Here is a 14,071-nt window from a genome sequence, read left to right on the forward strand (position 1 = left end):
CAAAATTATACCTGTCTATTCACCATATACTGTATACTACACAAAATGACAAAACCACACAACATAAAATTTAAACAAATTAGATAAAATACAATTAATACAAAGTACAGTAGTGTAAGTAATCCACAATGAAACGAAAACTACCAATTGAAAAATTTAATTTATTCCCAGTAATAATGGAGTTGTGACAACGCTCACAATGAGTTGCACGCTTTTAACAGTGCTGACTCTTTGCAGTGCTGTCTAATGTTTAACATATGGTGAATGGACCTTTCATACATTTTAAATATAATTGCCACTTTTCTGTTTAGTTTCTTTATTGTCTATGGGCTGACACTTTCCCACCCTAAGAAAATAAGAAATGGGGGGGTGATGATAACCATCATCATTACTGCATGTCCCTCTATATAGAGGGTGGGAAGGTATTTTACCATTAAAAGGAAGAAGACAGAGAAGATGGCTAGTGGGGGATACCACATTCATCAATCATTATAACAAACATCTGTAAATGATTATTTATAATATTTATTCATAATAATTATTATTGTAGTTTAATGTTTATATTAATATTAATTTGTAAAAAGTACAAAGATTATCTGTAATATTTGTCAATGATTGATAAGCATACATCAGTAGAAATGCTTTAATTACTTTAGCCAAGATCTGAGTGATTAAGTTCATTAAAATTAAAATGAAGCATATCATTACAGTACCTGCTGATGGAGTGCCATCCACTAACTTCATGATATACACCAGTTCTTGTTCCATATTTGAAGCTTCCAAGTTAAACGATTCTGCCTTCACAGATAATTTCTGATATTTAACACCATACCGATTTTCTGCACTCATCACAAATCCAGAGAGTGAAGCTAAGGCGACATCGTGCACATCATCCTTAAGTGTTAGGCTCACATTTTGTAAAGACAAATATGCTTTGTGATCTGGAACACAAAAACAGATGAGAAAAATAATTAAGAAAGGCATGATTAAGATGTAAGTGATTGTGAGAGGAGCCACTATGTTTAAGAGAAACCATGAACAACTGACATGTCTCTGATGAAAACATCTGGCAACAGTTCCCACCTAGAGAAATGGGTGAAGACACCATCTGTATACACAACCATCTATTTCTCACATAACTTTCCACATTTTCAACAGTCTCATTCCCTTCCTACATTCTCTCACCACTATGTAACTATCTATCAGATTTCTTTTTAACTGTTGTGTTGTAATCTTAATAACTTTCTTGAATACAGTACAGTTTTCCATTATTATTCCTCTCTCGTTCATAAATTTCTCCTAAAATGTATAAATAATACATATGTTAGTCTCCTAAATCTATTCATAATGGTGATGTCTTTTTAATTCTAAGAAATCTGGTATGTCATGGGGTTTTTTAACATCTTCTCAGATGTTTCAGAGGCCTACAAATGTGTGAAGATTTTTTAAGGAACATCTAGAATGCTTGCCAAAGAATTCAACATGTTTGTTCAACTGTCATACAGGTGACGTAATTAATACTTGCCTGCATAGAAAAAAACCCAGCATTGAATGTAATGAAAAGGCATTTTCTGGGAGAGATCTGGAGGCTCCTTGGAGCTAACCGGGCTGATATGAATGTATTAGAACCCTGGCATCAGTCTAAGCGAATGGAGTTCAAGGCCTACTGGGGCCCACAAGCCAGAACCTGGCCCCTGTCTAGAGAGGCACGAGGAGCAATTGCCTATACAAGTCCCTGTGTGGTTGGAAGCATTCTATGTCTGCCATCGACTGGGTCAGGCACCCAGAAAGGTAAGCGCCCCAAAAGAAACCCCTATTCTGGTTAAGAAATTGCTACTGAAAGCCGAACTAGTGGACAGAACTCCCCAAATGAAAACGAGCAAAGAGCATGACATCACCATGTCGCTGTCTGCGAAGCTTCCCCCCTCCCAGGAAGAGGGAAGGGGAAGCCAGACCCCTCCCCCTTGTGCTGGCTATCCACACCCCAGTTCTGAGGCTGAATGTCAAAAACACGCGAAAAACCACCGACCAGAGGGAGGGTCACAGCCCCAACTAGGCCCAGGAACATTGACAAGGTAGTGAGCAGTCAGGAACCAGTTCAACCTCCAAAAACTCCACGCCCGAATATCAGCCCAAGACATGTTACCAAAAACGGCAGTTAGTGCAGCAAACTTACAACTGTCGTGGGCACGGGAATAGACCGCAGGCTGGCTGGACCGAATAACCCTGCAGACAACCTGAGAAACCCGAACCCTAGAAAAGGGAAGAAGGGAAACCAGGTCAATTAAAAGCAAATCCCTGGGCATAGAGGCCGTGGCGCCCAGGAAACGGCAGAGAGTCGCGACCGGACACAACACATGATGCACTCCCGGCCGAACCAACCAAGCATCAACAACCCAAGGACCCCTCCAGAAGGCAGCAGTCTTATTCTTCACCAGAAAAGAAGGTGACGGCTGCAAATAAACAAACCTACCACCAGAACCGAAAAAGCAGAAACTACTTTGCCAGAGGAGAGCATGAAGCTCCCGACAAGACCCCCAGAGGCCAATGCCAACTAGAAAAGAGCCTTGGAGAAACAATCCTGAACCGAAGGGGTCACCACAAACCAAGGGAAAGAGAGAAAAGAGAGCACCCGATCCAAGGACCAGGACGGCAAAGGCAGCGCATGAGCAGAAAGAAGGTGAAACAATGCCCAAGACATCTTGCAGAACGGTTCAGAAGTAACATCAATGCCGAGCTCGTTGGTGGGACACCATCAACGAAGCCACCTGCTCACCGTACAAATGGTGATAGACTCGAGTCAGAAAGACCAGACGCAAAGACTCGAGAAGATCGAACCAGCATCATAATGGACCGGTCCGATCTGGTGAAAGAGGCGGAGCCGCGGGAAGATCCCTGTGTTTGGACACAGAGCAACCAGCGTCTGAAACCAAGGCTTTGCCGGCCACCAAGTAGCCAAGAGGACTACTCTCCCTTGGTAAGTCTCCAAGCGAGCTAGGACCTGGAGCAACAGCTGAATTGGGGGAAAAGAGGTCCAAGTAACTCCACCTTGACCAGCCATGCCGCAAGGCATCGACCCCGACTGGCCTCGCAATCGGGAAAGGGCGTCACGTATACCGGGAGATGCCTCGACCCCACAGACGAAAAGAGGTCCACCTCCAGGAGCCCGTACATCCAGCAAAGCCAACTGAATGAGTTGGCGTTGACCATCCATTCCGTGGACAGGGAAATGAACCGAGACAGGCCGTCTGCCAGGACGTTGGCTACCTCCTGAACGTGAACGGCCAGGAGAGCCAAACCCCGAGAATTCAGCAGACAAGTAGTCACCTGAAGCGACAAGCTCCAAAGAACCAAGGAGCGCATCGAACCCCCTCGATTCAGGTAATGAACCACTGGGACAATGTCCGAATGGAGCCGGATCGTCAATCCGCGAGCGACCTGAACCCTCCGAACCGACATCCACACCACCACAAACTCTTGCACCATGCTGTGGGCCAGACTGGAAGGACAGATCCCACCGCCCCTGGCCGGCCTGGTAAGCACTGGTCACAAAACCCCAGCCAAGAGACGTGTTTGTGAACACATTAAGTGAGGGCTCAGGGAGGTGCCCAGGCACTAAACCCCGAAAAAACCCAAAGAGGAAGCCGGCGATGTAGCAGCTGACACAAGGCACCCAGAGGCCAAACCCAGGGATTGCGAGAGAGGCGGAAGGGACGTCCTCCGAAGGAACCAGAACAGTTGACGAAGATAAACCCGACCCTGCGGGTAGACCATCACGGCAAAATTCAGGCTCCCACATAAACCCTTGCCAACTGCCGGGTGACTCAGGAGCCCCTCCCCAGAAACAGGCAAAGGCAGGACTGCAGCCGAATCAGATTCCGGAGGAAGAGACAAGGAAGCAGTCCGAGAGTCACACACAAGACCCAGCTAAGACCGAAATGAGAGGGAACCAGATGGGATTTTCTCAAGTTCGCCAGGAATCCGAACCCAGCGAGCTGGGAAAGAACCTGAACCCTAACAGATGCAGACTGGGTCATCACGACCCAAGTAAGGTATGTGTAAACTGCGAGGTGCCAGATTCAAGCCGAAAGGAAGGCAACGGAAACGGTAACCCTGTTGTCCCACAACAAAACAGAGCCACTCCCTGAACCTCATGTGAATCGGAACATGTCAATATGCGTCCCAGGAGGTCCAGAGATACCATCCAAGTGCCCGGCTCCAAGAGAAGCCAGACCTAGGACAGAGCAGTCATCCGAAAGGAGGGGCAATAGTCCCAGGGGTTCAAATGAGACAACTCCAGAATGTCTGGACTTGCCCAGGTCTGCATAGTCCTGTTTTGGGACTGGAAACAGATGGGAAACTCACATGAATGATGTCATCATTTCAACTACACCCAAGCATACCCACTCTGAGATAACCCGACAGGGCAGCAGGAGAAGAGGCCTGCCCTGCCAGCCCCCAAGCCCCCCAAAGGAGGAGGGGCCACCTAATGCCACTGCAGGCCTCCCAAAACGACCCAAAAAGCCCACAAATCATGAGACCAGGCATGAGCAAACAGAGCGAGCCTCCCACTCATCGCCCCATCAATGGGACAAACAGCGAAAGGGCTGATGCCCCTTACGTGAACCCGACCTCCGCACAGAGCGTTCACCGCACTGACCAGACGAAGGCGGTTCTGAAGGCTGCACCAGCCCCGAAACTGGCACCACTGGCCTATCACAATGAGAAGAACCCCGAGCCCTGACATGACCCTTCTGGGAAGACCCCCATGGGCCCCCCAAAGAACCAACAAATCTAAGATGAGATGACAACTGAAAGAGGTTGCCTGCAGATACTGCCCAACCGCAAAGTCCGCAAACAACAAGGGACAAAAAGGCGACCAAAACCTAACATCAGGGTCTAAGCAGATTCCAAGGAGGTTGCGAGCACCGACTACCAATAAGCAAGACAAGAAGCAAAAAACAGAAACACCGCTTCCCACAGGATCGGTGCGAACAGCTTCAACAGGGCAGATGATGCACGCGCTGCCAAGACCAAGGCACCAGACCCAGGAACAGCCTCGAGTGCCTCCACATCCTCCTCAAGCCAATCCGAGGACAGCTCCAGGAGGGAAAAGAAACACAAGACCGAAGCCAACAGGCCACGAGCACTCAAATCCTCAGCAACCAGTGCAGCCGAAAGGGTGAGAACCTGCATGTGAAGATACATGATGCCAACATCCCGAGGAAGGGTATGGGCGAACAAGCATGCAATGAGGTGCAATGTCAAGCCTCCAATGAAAAAACAGGGCAGTCCGCAAGCCAGGATGACTCCAGAACCTCATAACGAACCCAGTAAGGAAACGAAGATCGAAACCTGAATGAGATGGATCCATTAAAAAGGTGTAATCCGGGTCGCGCAGGAAATAAGCCATAATGGCTTCCCAGATCTCTTGAGGCGGGATGTGGGAAGCCGAAAACCTCCAGAAGGACAGAACCGACAGAAGGGACACGGAACCAAACCCCTGGGGAGGAGCTGACACCAAATGCAACTTGAACTCAGAGTGGGTGAAGGAAAACCTCACCCCCCTGCAACAGCAAGCCCTGCTCAAGAGGGTACAAAAACCCAAGTGGGGCTCAACGGGGCCCAAGGTCCCCCAAATCAACCCCTCCCAGTCCCAGGAACCTCCACAGCAGGACCCAGGGCCGAGCCACCCCCAAAGCTCCAGCCTCAAAAGGAAAAGCCGGAGTAGCTGGAAAAGCAGGAAGGAAGGAAAGAGGCCCACTGGTCAGACCCAGATACTTCAGCAGGAGGAACCGGCTCAAATGCCTCCATCGCCGCCCTGGAAAGGGCATACCCCATGACTGCCCGAGTCTCCACACCAACTAAATCCTGCACCGACTCCAAAACACTCAGACGTTTCGGAGCCGCAAGCAGGGGGAAGAGAACCAGAACAAACCACAGCAGGGAAAGGATGAGGGGGTGTGGACTGAACCAAAGTCGAAGCGACTAATACCCTCAAGTCCGGGTCCCTATAACCAAAACGGGACAGCCTCTGGGCTTTTAGAGTCAGTGGATTGGGTGTACTGAGTCACAAACAAGCAACAAAACTCACAGGACTCTGGATCGAAGGTGTCACTGCCCAGGTGACACCTTCAAGGTTAGGTCCCCTTCAAGGGAAGCTGTGCAGACAGTGGCGCAGTGACGTGGTGACGTCATGCTCGTTTGCTTGTTTTCATTTGGGGAGTTCTGTCCACGGGTTTGGCTTTCAGTAGCAATTTCCTAACCAGAATAGGGGTTTGTTTTGGGGCGCTTACCTTTCTGGGTGCCTGACTCAGGCGATGGCAGACATAGAATGCTTCGAACCACACGGGGTGTTTCTATAGGCCATTGCTCCTCATGCTTCTCTAGAGGGGGGCCAGGTTCTGCCTCGTGGTCCCCAGTAGGCCTAGAACTCCATTTGCTTAGACTGATGCCAGGGGTCTAATACATTCATATCAGCACAGTTACCTCTGTGAAGCCATAGGAGCTTCCTCCCCCCCCCCCTCCAGAAAAGAAACCAATATTCTTAATAAATAAAATTAAGACACAAAGCAAACAACAGTTGGCATCCTGAAAAGTTTCAGGCAGCAAAGTCTGGTTATGAATTTAAAGTGGGAACCATCACAACCCAACCAATAAGAGGAGAGAGGTAAGCACACCTTCTGGTCAGAGACTGGGCTGCGAGGTCATTAATACCCAGAAGCTACACAAGGTAGGTAGCCAAGGTAGCCACTTGAATGCACAAAAACTGTCTGGCCAAGCCATAAACAATGGCTGGCAACATCTGAAGAGAAACATTGTTGGAGAAGCAAACATCTAACCTTGACTATCAAGTGACAAAGAAGGGCATACGAAATGTCAGACAGAAAAGAATCACTTAACACTGCCCAAGCACCCATCCAAAAGAGGCACAAGGCATCAACATACAGTCACACATGTGTCACAGTTGAGTGCTATACACAGTTGCATACAGTTACTGTAATTACTTCAACTTCTCAATAACAAGCCTCACAAGAGCAAATAAATTCCAGTCACTATCCTGAAGTGAGAAGATTCAAAAGGACTATAAATGGATATACAGTATATATAAATAGGAGCTGCTTGGCATTGGTCAATAAGCCTTCTATAGTTTCATTTATTATTATGTTCTTCAAAGCCGTTATCTGTTTTGTTTTGCCAGTGATGTGTTTGCCAATTTCCTGTGTTTAGGCTATGGTCAATCTTTGATTTCTAGCTCCTCATGCCTCTGTGAGAGGGTCAGATTCTTGTCCTGACTCTCAGTATGTGTATGTAAGTCAGGAGCTTGGTATAGGTTGGGAGCACCCAAGGTATCAGTGCTTAAGCTCAGAAGAGTTGAGTTTGAGGGGGCCAGACTGGAAAGTACAGTGTGGTGGCAGAGAAAATGGAAAAACCACCAAATGACACTTATGTCTGAGTGCAGCTAAACACATCGTACATCAAAAGAACTCATCACATGTTTCATAATAACACTTCACTGTGTGACTGAGGCCAATTATTTCACTACTAAAGTTATCACATCCTCATATTTTCACCTATTACTTTACCTTTTAACTTCATTAAACAATTCTATTCAAGGATTTATGCAATACCATAAGTGTAAGAAAGAGCATACACAATTTACTTTATCAATTATAAATTTGGGCTTAGCTGTACCATACCAATGTCATCTCGATGTAAATCATCTCCTGGTGCATCTAATTGCAAGAGGGCTGAACGAAGCTGCCTCCGCTCATCTTCTGTTAGGGAAGTGAATGGTCCATTCTTCCTACGAGACCCCACAATGTCCACAGTCTCTTCGTCATCTATGTCATAAGAACCATCTCTCCCCCACAACCAAGAGAACCAGCCTGTAGTGGAAGGCTCTACTGCATGGACAAGACTTGGCTCATCCTGAGAGATCTACATTCAAAAACAACAAGGGAATCTCTGATAATCAAATAATCTCATTAAATTATTAAAACTACAATTATATTGAAACACACACAAGGAGATGTATAAAAATAAAATTTTAGAACTATAGTACGATGAAATAGATATTAATATAAGCCTACAAAGTTTGTAGACTTGTGTTCATATGAATATTTTTAAACTTGCTTGATAAACTGTTAAAAAAATCCCATTACATCGGTACAGTGTAGAATCTTTACAACATTTCCAATTTAAGTTTAAACTTTAATTGAACAGTAACAAGCGTAGTATGTAATTACCCATTAATTGATACCGTGAATTATACATGATCAGATTAGAAACACTTTCTGAGCACCCTCCTCTGTAGCTTCCATCATTTAATGCACTGACCATTACCAGACAGAACAGTCACACCAGGCACCTGTGAGGCACTCTTCGCATTGGAATGGTCTGTTATTGATTAGAGGGACCTTGAAAAGCCAAAAAGCACAGATTTTTTGTCTTCTGTCTTCTACAAAGGGAAACCAAAAGAAATACTGTACCACAAAACTAAATCTTTAAACCCAATGGGCAAAATCAGGTCAAGTAACAATTAATCAACATCGATCAACATTTTCAATGTTGAATCCTTGTTACATCAATGTCATTTTCCCAGATTTTCCCAATGGATCATTACCTACCTTGATTTTGGCATGCATGCGAGCCAGGACAATGTTGGTAAGATTTAAAGTGTCTTCTAGCTTCATTAAATCGGCCTCCAGTTCACCACTGTAGCCTTCTAGAAGATGCTTCATGTATAGAGCTGTATACTCCCTATATATGGACCTGTAATAGTTCTGGAAGTTTGAGCAACTTATATAAAATAACAGAGGATAAAAGCATGATACACTGCATATTGTTTTAAAGTCAACAGGCACACTTATATATTTGGAATTTGAGAAATTGTAAGTAACTGTAAACCATAAATGGTAGTAAAGAAATATTACCAAATTCCTACCTTACCTATGCTTCTTAATGTTATCCCACGAGAAAGATCGAATCTGCTCTTTAATTATGGCATTTGCTGCATACCGCCACCATTCCTCTGCATGGCGCTTTAAGGGCACTTCAGGTCGGTACTTCATAAAGCGCCTGAAAGTTTAAGGTCAATAATGGAATTCATGATACACTTATGGATAAAAAAATAATATATATTGCTTATGACATCAGAATTTAACTTTGGAGTTCAGTACAACATCAAATATTTTGATCTCTTAAACAATGCAGCAATTTATGAAAAGAAAATGTTGCACCATACATATGGCATCTAACTACAGAATTTACTAATGACCTAAGCCATTTTCTATATGCAACATAAGATTCTTTCCCAACAAATAGGTATCTTCAAATAATATATTATACCAAACAAACATAATGTTTTAAAATAACATTATGATAATAAAACAAATATTTCACTGAGAAAGAATCATGATAAAGTTTCAAAGGCAATGAAAATAAGGAGTAAGAGACTAGGATGGTTCACCTGCTCGCATTAATTATTTTGAAAGCTTCTAATAACTCGTTGAGTGCAACATACTGCCGATGCGACAGTGCAAGTGCAGCATCCTTAATTACAGCATCTACCAAGAGCCCCGGGACCCTTGCCTCGCGTTTCATCTGTTGCCGCATCTTTACTTTGCATCGCACGGGCTGAATAACTAGTGACCAATACAGTTAGAGAGAGAATAGTAAGGCAGAGAATTAGTCACAATAATGTAGCTGAAAATTAATATCCAATCCACACACACATATATGAATGATAGTGAAGTGATGACATTTTGATCAATCTTGGACCCATATCAAGTCGTGACCACTTTCCTTTCTTTTCATATGTGTGGGTTTGGCATTAGAATGGTTATATTACACCTGAACAAAAATAAAAACTGGAATATAAAACTCATTTAAGAAACATTATTATATGACTGCCTGAAGACACTAAAAATATCAAGAATAAATTATCAATCAGTACATCCCTCTCAAATTGTCATAGTGTCACACAAATGATGTACTGTACTAAATTGCCGGAACCTAACCTAGCCGAGGACCCACGAATAGAATATATGATAGCCTGTCAATTCTGTGAGCTGCTTTGATTTATTATTTTGTACATCATATTTTGACCATTTGGGGATTTATACATCAAAATACAATGTATTATTCAAGAGAACAGGTTGTATCAATAACAGAAAATGGTGTATAAACATTCATCAACATACCAAATTGAAATGGCTCATCATTAATGGAGAATGTCTTAAGCCCCTGTTGCAGATATTGATGCCATAGTTCTGAGTTTGTGTGAGGCTTGACTAGCCGCTGATGCTGACCTCCAGGATTAATGTATACTGAGGCGGATACAAAATCTACAACTTTGTTGACAGTTGCTGCATTGCCATCAACTTGGGTCTTTTTCCATTTGCTGGAATACAAATGAAAACATCTGATGTAATAGGACCCATTATCACCACACCAGAAATAAATATCTCTTTGATATCCCCAGAGTTAAACTTAATCTGTGTAAACACTCTATGCAAATAAAGGGACCCAGTTTATGGAACTCACTCCCTATTGAATTGAAAAGCTGTCCAACTTTTACATCATTCAAAATCAATACTAAAAAGTACCTAATTTCATCTTCATAGTTTTTCACTTTTTGCCTTAAAATTGCACTGTATCTATTGCTACCCAATCTCCCAACCTTTATGTTCCCAATTTGAACATCTTTACCATTGTGATCATTGTTGTCTTCTTATATGTACTGCCAATCTGCTGTATGGTGTTTATTAATCTTGTTTATCTGTATCTATTGCTACCCAGTCTCACAATCTTTATGTACCCAATCTGAACATCTTTACCATTGTGATCATTGCTGTCTTATATGTGCTGTCAATCTGCTGTATGGTGTATATTAATCTTGTTTAAATTACTAATCAAGCTGTCAATGTAATCAATCAGAGCTTTAATATAACAATGTGCTTTAATATACTTACTAAGCTCTCTCATCTCACTTTTCTCTTGCAATGTATCTTTATCATTTATCAATTCTGATAGAAATTACCTACTTAAAATTATCTGTTAGATTAAGGACCTGTCCGAAACGCTGCCCGTACTAGTGGCTTTACAAGAGTGTAAATACTGTACTATCCAATGTATTCTCACAAACCCAATGTACCTTCTTGTATATATAAATAAATAAATAAATAAATAAATAAATAAATAAATAAATAAATAAATCTGATACACAAACAACAACTCTGCAAAATAGCGAAACAAAATTTTAAGGCATTATTATTATCAACTGATATTTATTAGGATAAGGGAATTTGATGATTTTTTAGACAACAGCATGAATTCTATGGAGATACAAATGATGAACATGAAACAGAATAGACATTACACATTTCTGCATGTTGTAAAAGGCAACTAAAGAGTGAAGATAAGGCTGATGACTTGACATTCCTTAATGAAAGGACATTTAATCTTGGAAACAGCAAATACATGATTCAAAACTGTTAATAAGAGTTGTATGCCTAACTGCTGAATAAAATAGTAGTTGAATGAAATTGTATCATGAGAGGTCTCATATAAATTAAAGATCCAATAATTAGGATACTGTACATACAGGGCAAAGAACACACCAGGAGACCTTTTGGTCAATAATACCCAATGGGGGTTCAACCACTGTAAATTACTTCAAGCCCATCATCACTCAACAAAAATCTGCTATCAGAACTATAACAAACTCTGTCTTCAGACAACACACAGCCCCTCTGTTTAAGTCCCTTAACATGCTAAACATACATTCACTCCACACATTCTCATGTGTTATTTACATGTACAAAACCTTGTTCCTAAATGCTAATCCTGATCTGAAACTTTTTCTTGATCAGTGTAATAGAACCCATGAGCATCACACCAGAAATAAATCTCTCTTTGATATCCCCAGAGTCAAACTAGATCAAACTAAACAAGAGATCTGTGCAAACACTCCATGCAAATAAAAGGACCCAGTCTATGGAACTCACTTCCTGATGAATTTAAAATGCAATTCAGCTTCAGATAGACAATGTTAACATCAGTAATAAAAATGATGGAAAGTTTCTTGGCCTATTCCTAAACAAGAGACTCCAGCACCCACATACAATACATAACTAAGAAAGTCTTTAAAACAGTTGGTATACTCTTCAAAATCAGATATTATGTTCCTAACTCTGCTCTCTTCTCACTATATTATGCCCTAATCTATCCCTATCTTAATTATGGTATCTGTACATGGGGTTCAACCACTGCAAACCACCTCAAGTTCATCATCACCCAGCAAAAATCTGTTATCAGAACAATAACAAACTTTGCTTTCAGACAACACTCAGCTCCCTTGTTTAAATCCCTAAACATGCTAAACATTAACTCACTCCACACATTCTCTTGGTGTCAATTAAATTTACAAAACCCTGTTCTTAAATGCAAACCCTGTTTTGAAACTCTCCCTGAACAGATGTAATAGAACCCATTATCACCACACCAGAAATAAATATCTCTTTGATATCCACAGAGTCAAACTTAATCTGTGTAAACACTCTATGTAAATAAAGGGACCTAGTCTATGGAACTCACTCCCTAATGAATTGAAAGGCTGTCCAACTTTTGTCTTATTCAAAAACAAAAACAAAAAGTACCTAATTTCATCTTCATAGTTTTCTACCTTGTGCTGTAAAATTGCACTGTATCTAGTACTACCCAATCTCCCAATCTTTATGTACCTAATCCAAACAACTTTACCATTTTGATCATTGCTGTCTTCTTATATGTGTTATCAATATGCTGTATTGTACATATTAATATATTGTTATTAATATTAATCTTTGTTAAATTACCAATCAAGCTGTCAATGCAATCAATCAGGGCTACCGATGTGCTTTAATATACCTACTAATCTCTCTCATCTCATTTGTTTTCTTGCAATGTACCTGTTATCATTTTATAAATTTTGCTAGAATTTACCTATTTAAAATTATCTGTTAGATTAAGGACCTGCCAAAAACGCTGCGCGTACTAGTAGCTTTACAAGACTGTAAACACCATGTTATGTATCCTAACAAACCCAATGTACCTTCTTGTATATATATATAAATAAATAAATAAATAAATAAATAAATAAATAAATAAATAAATAAATAAATAAATAAATAAAATAAATATAAAATTGTCCAACCTATACCTTATTCAAAAGTAAAACCAAAGATTACTTGATTTCATCCTCATAGTTTGTGCTTGTGCTTCAAACGCACACTGAATCTTGTACTATCCACTTCCCCAATATTAGTTCTTAAGATAAATTTTTTTTCCAGTGTAATCACCTCTGTCAATTTATATTGTAGTTATCTGCTGATATAAAACCTTGCTACAATGTACCTTTTCATCTTACCTGATATGTTAGATTAAGGATCTGCCCAAAATGCTATGCGTGTTAATGGCTTTGAAAGAATGTAAAAATACCAATCTTATGTAATCTTACCAACCCATTGTACCTTCTTGTGAATAAATTATTATTATTATTATTATTATTATTATTATTATTATTATTACAGTATTATTATTATAAGATTACAGTACCTGCTGGAGGTCTTGGATACTCATGAAAACACTATCTAGGAAGAAGTAAAATGGAAAAAATTCCAAGTAATGATACTTTTTTGTAGACCAACAATGCAGTAATATTTGGTGATTTGTTATATTTTTCCACAATGCTTTTTCAGTAAATATTGTTACCAAATTTTGTCTTGTTTACTGTAAGTGATCCCTTAAGATTTTAATATGAAGGTATCCAAAATGTTGGCAGAAAATTCTGCATGAAGACAATCCTTCATATAGAGGAAATACAGTACAACCTCGATTCAACGTACTATATGGGACCAACCCCAGTTCGTTGGAGCGTTGGATTTGTTGCAAGAGGTGACCTTCAGGAGGCATTTGTGTAATTTTTTTTTTTTTTCTTGTACACAATAAAAATGCATCATGATATTACATACTGTACCTATATATTACTTCTCTACTAAAAAATACTGTAATTCATAAATTTACCTTA

At 41.1% G+C, this 14,071-nt stretch overlaps 1 protein-coding gene across 1 annotated transcript in view; it reads right to left on the reverse strand.

The window, feature by feature from the left end:
• The window catches only part of LOC123764086 (intermembrane lipid transfer protein VPS13A), a 275,027-nt gene that overhangs the window by 241,966 nt on the left and 18,990 nt on the right, over positions 1–14,071 (reverse strand). The window contains 6 exon segments of the mRNA XM_045751613.2: positions 714–941; positions 7,701–7,941; positions 8,631–8,775; positions 8,953–9,081; positions 9,473–9,647; positions 10,206–10,405. Coding sequence (XP_045607569.2) covers positions 714–941; positions 7,701–7,941; positions 8,631–8,775; positions 8,953–9,081; positions 9,473–9,647; positions 10,206–10,405 — 1,118 coding nt within the window.

The sequence above is a fragment of the Procambarus clarkii genome, chromosome 23 (assembly GCF_040958095.1).
Source record: "Procambarus clarkii isolate CNS0578487 chromosome 23, FALCON_Pclarkii_2.0, whole genome shotgun sequence".
NCBI classification, from domain to species: domain Eukaryota; kingdom Metazoa; phylum Arthropoda; class Malacostraca; order Decapoda; family Cambaridae; genus Procambarus; species Procambarus clarkii.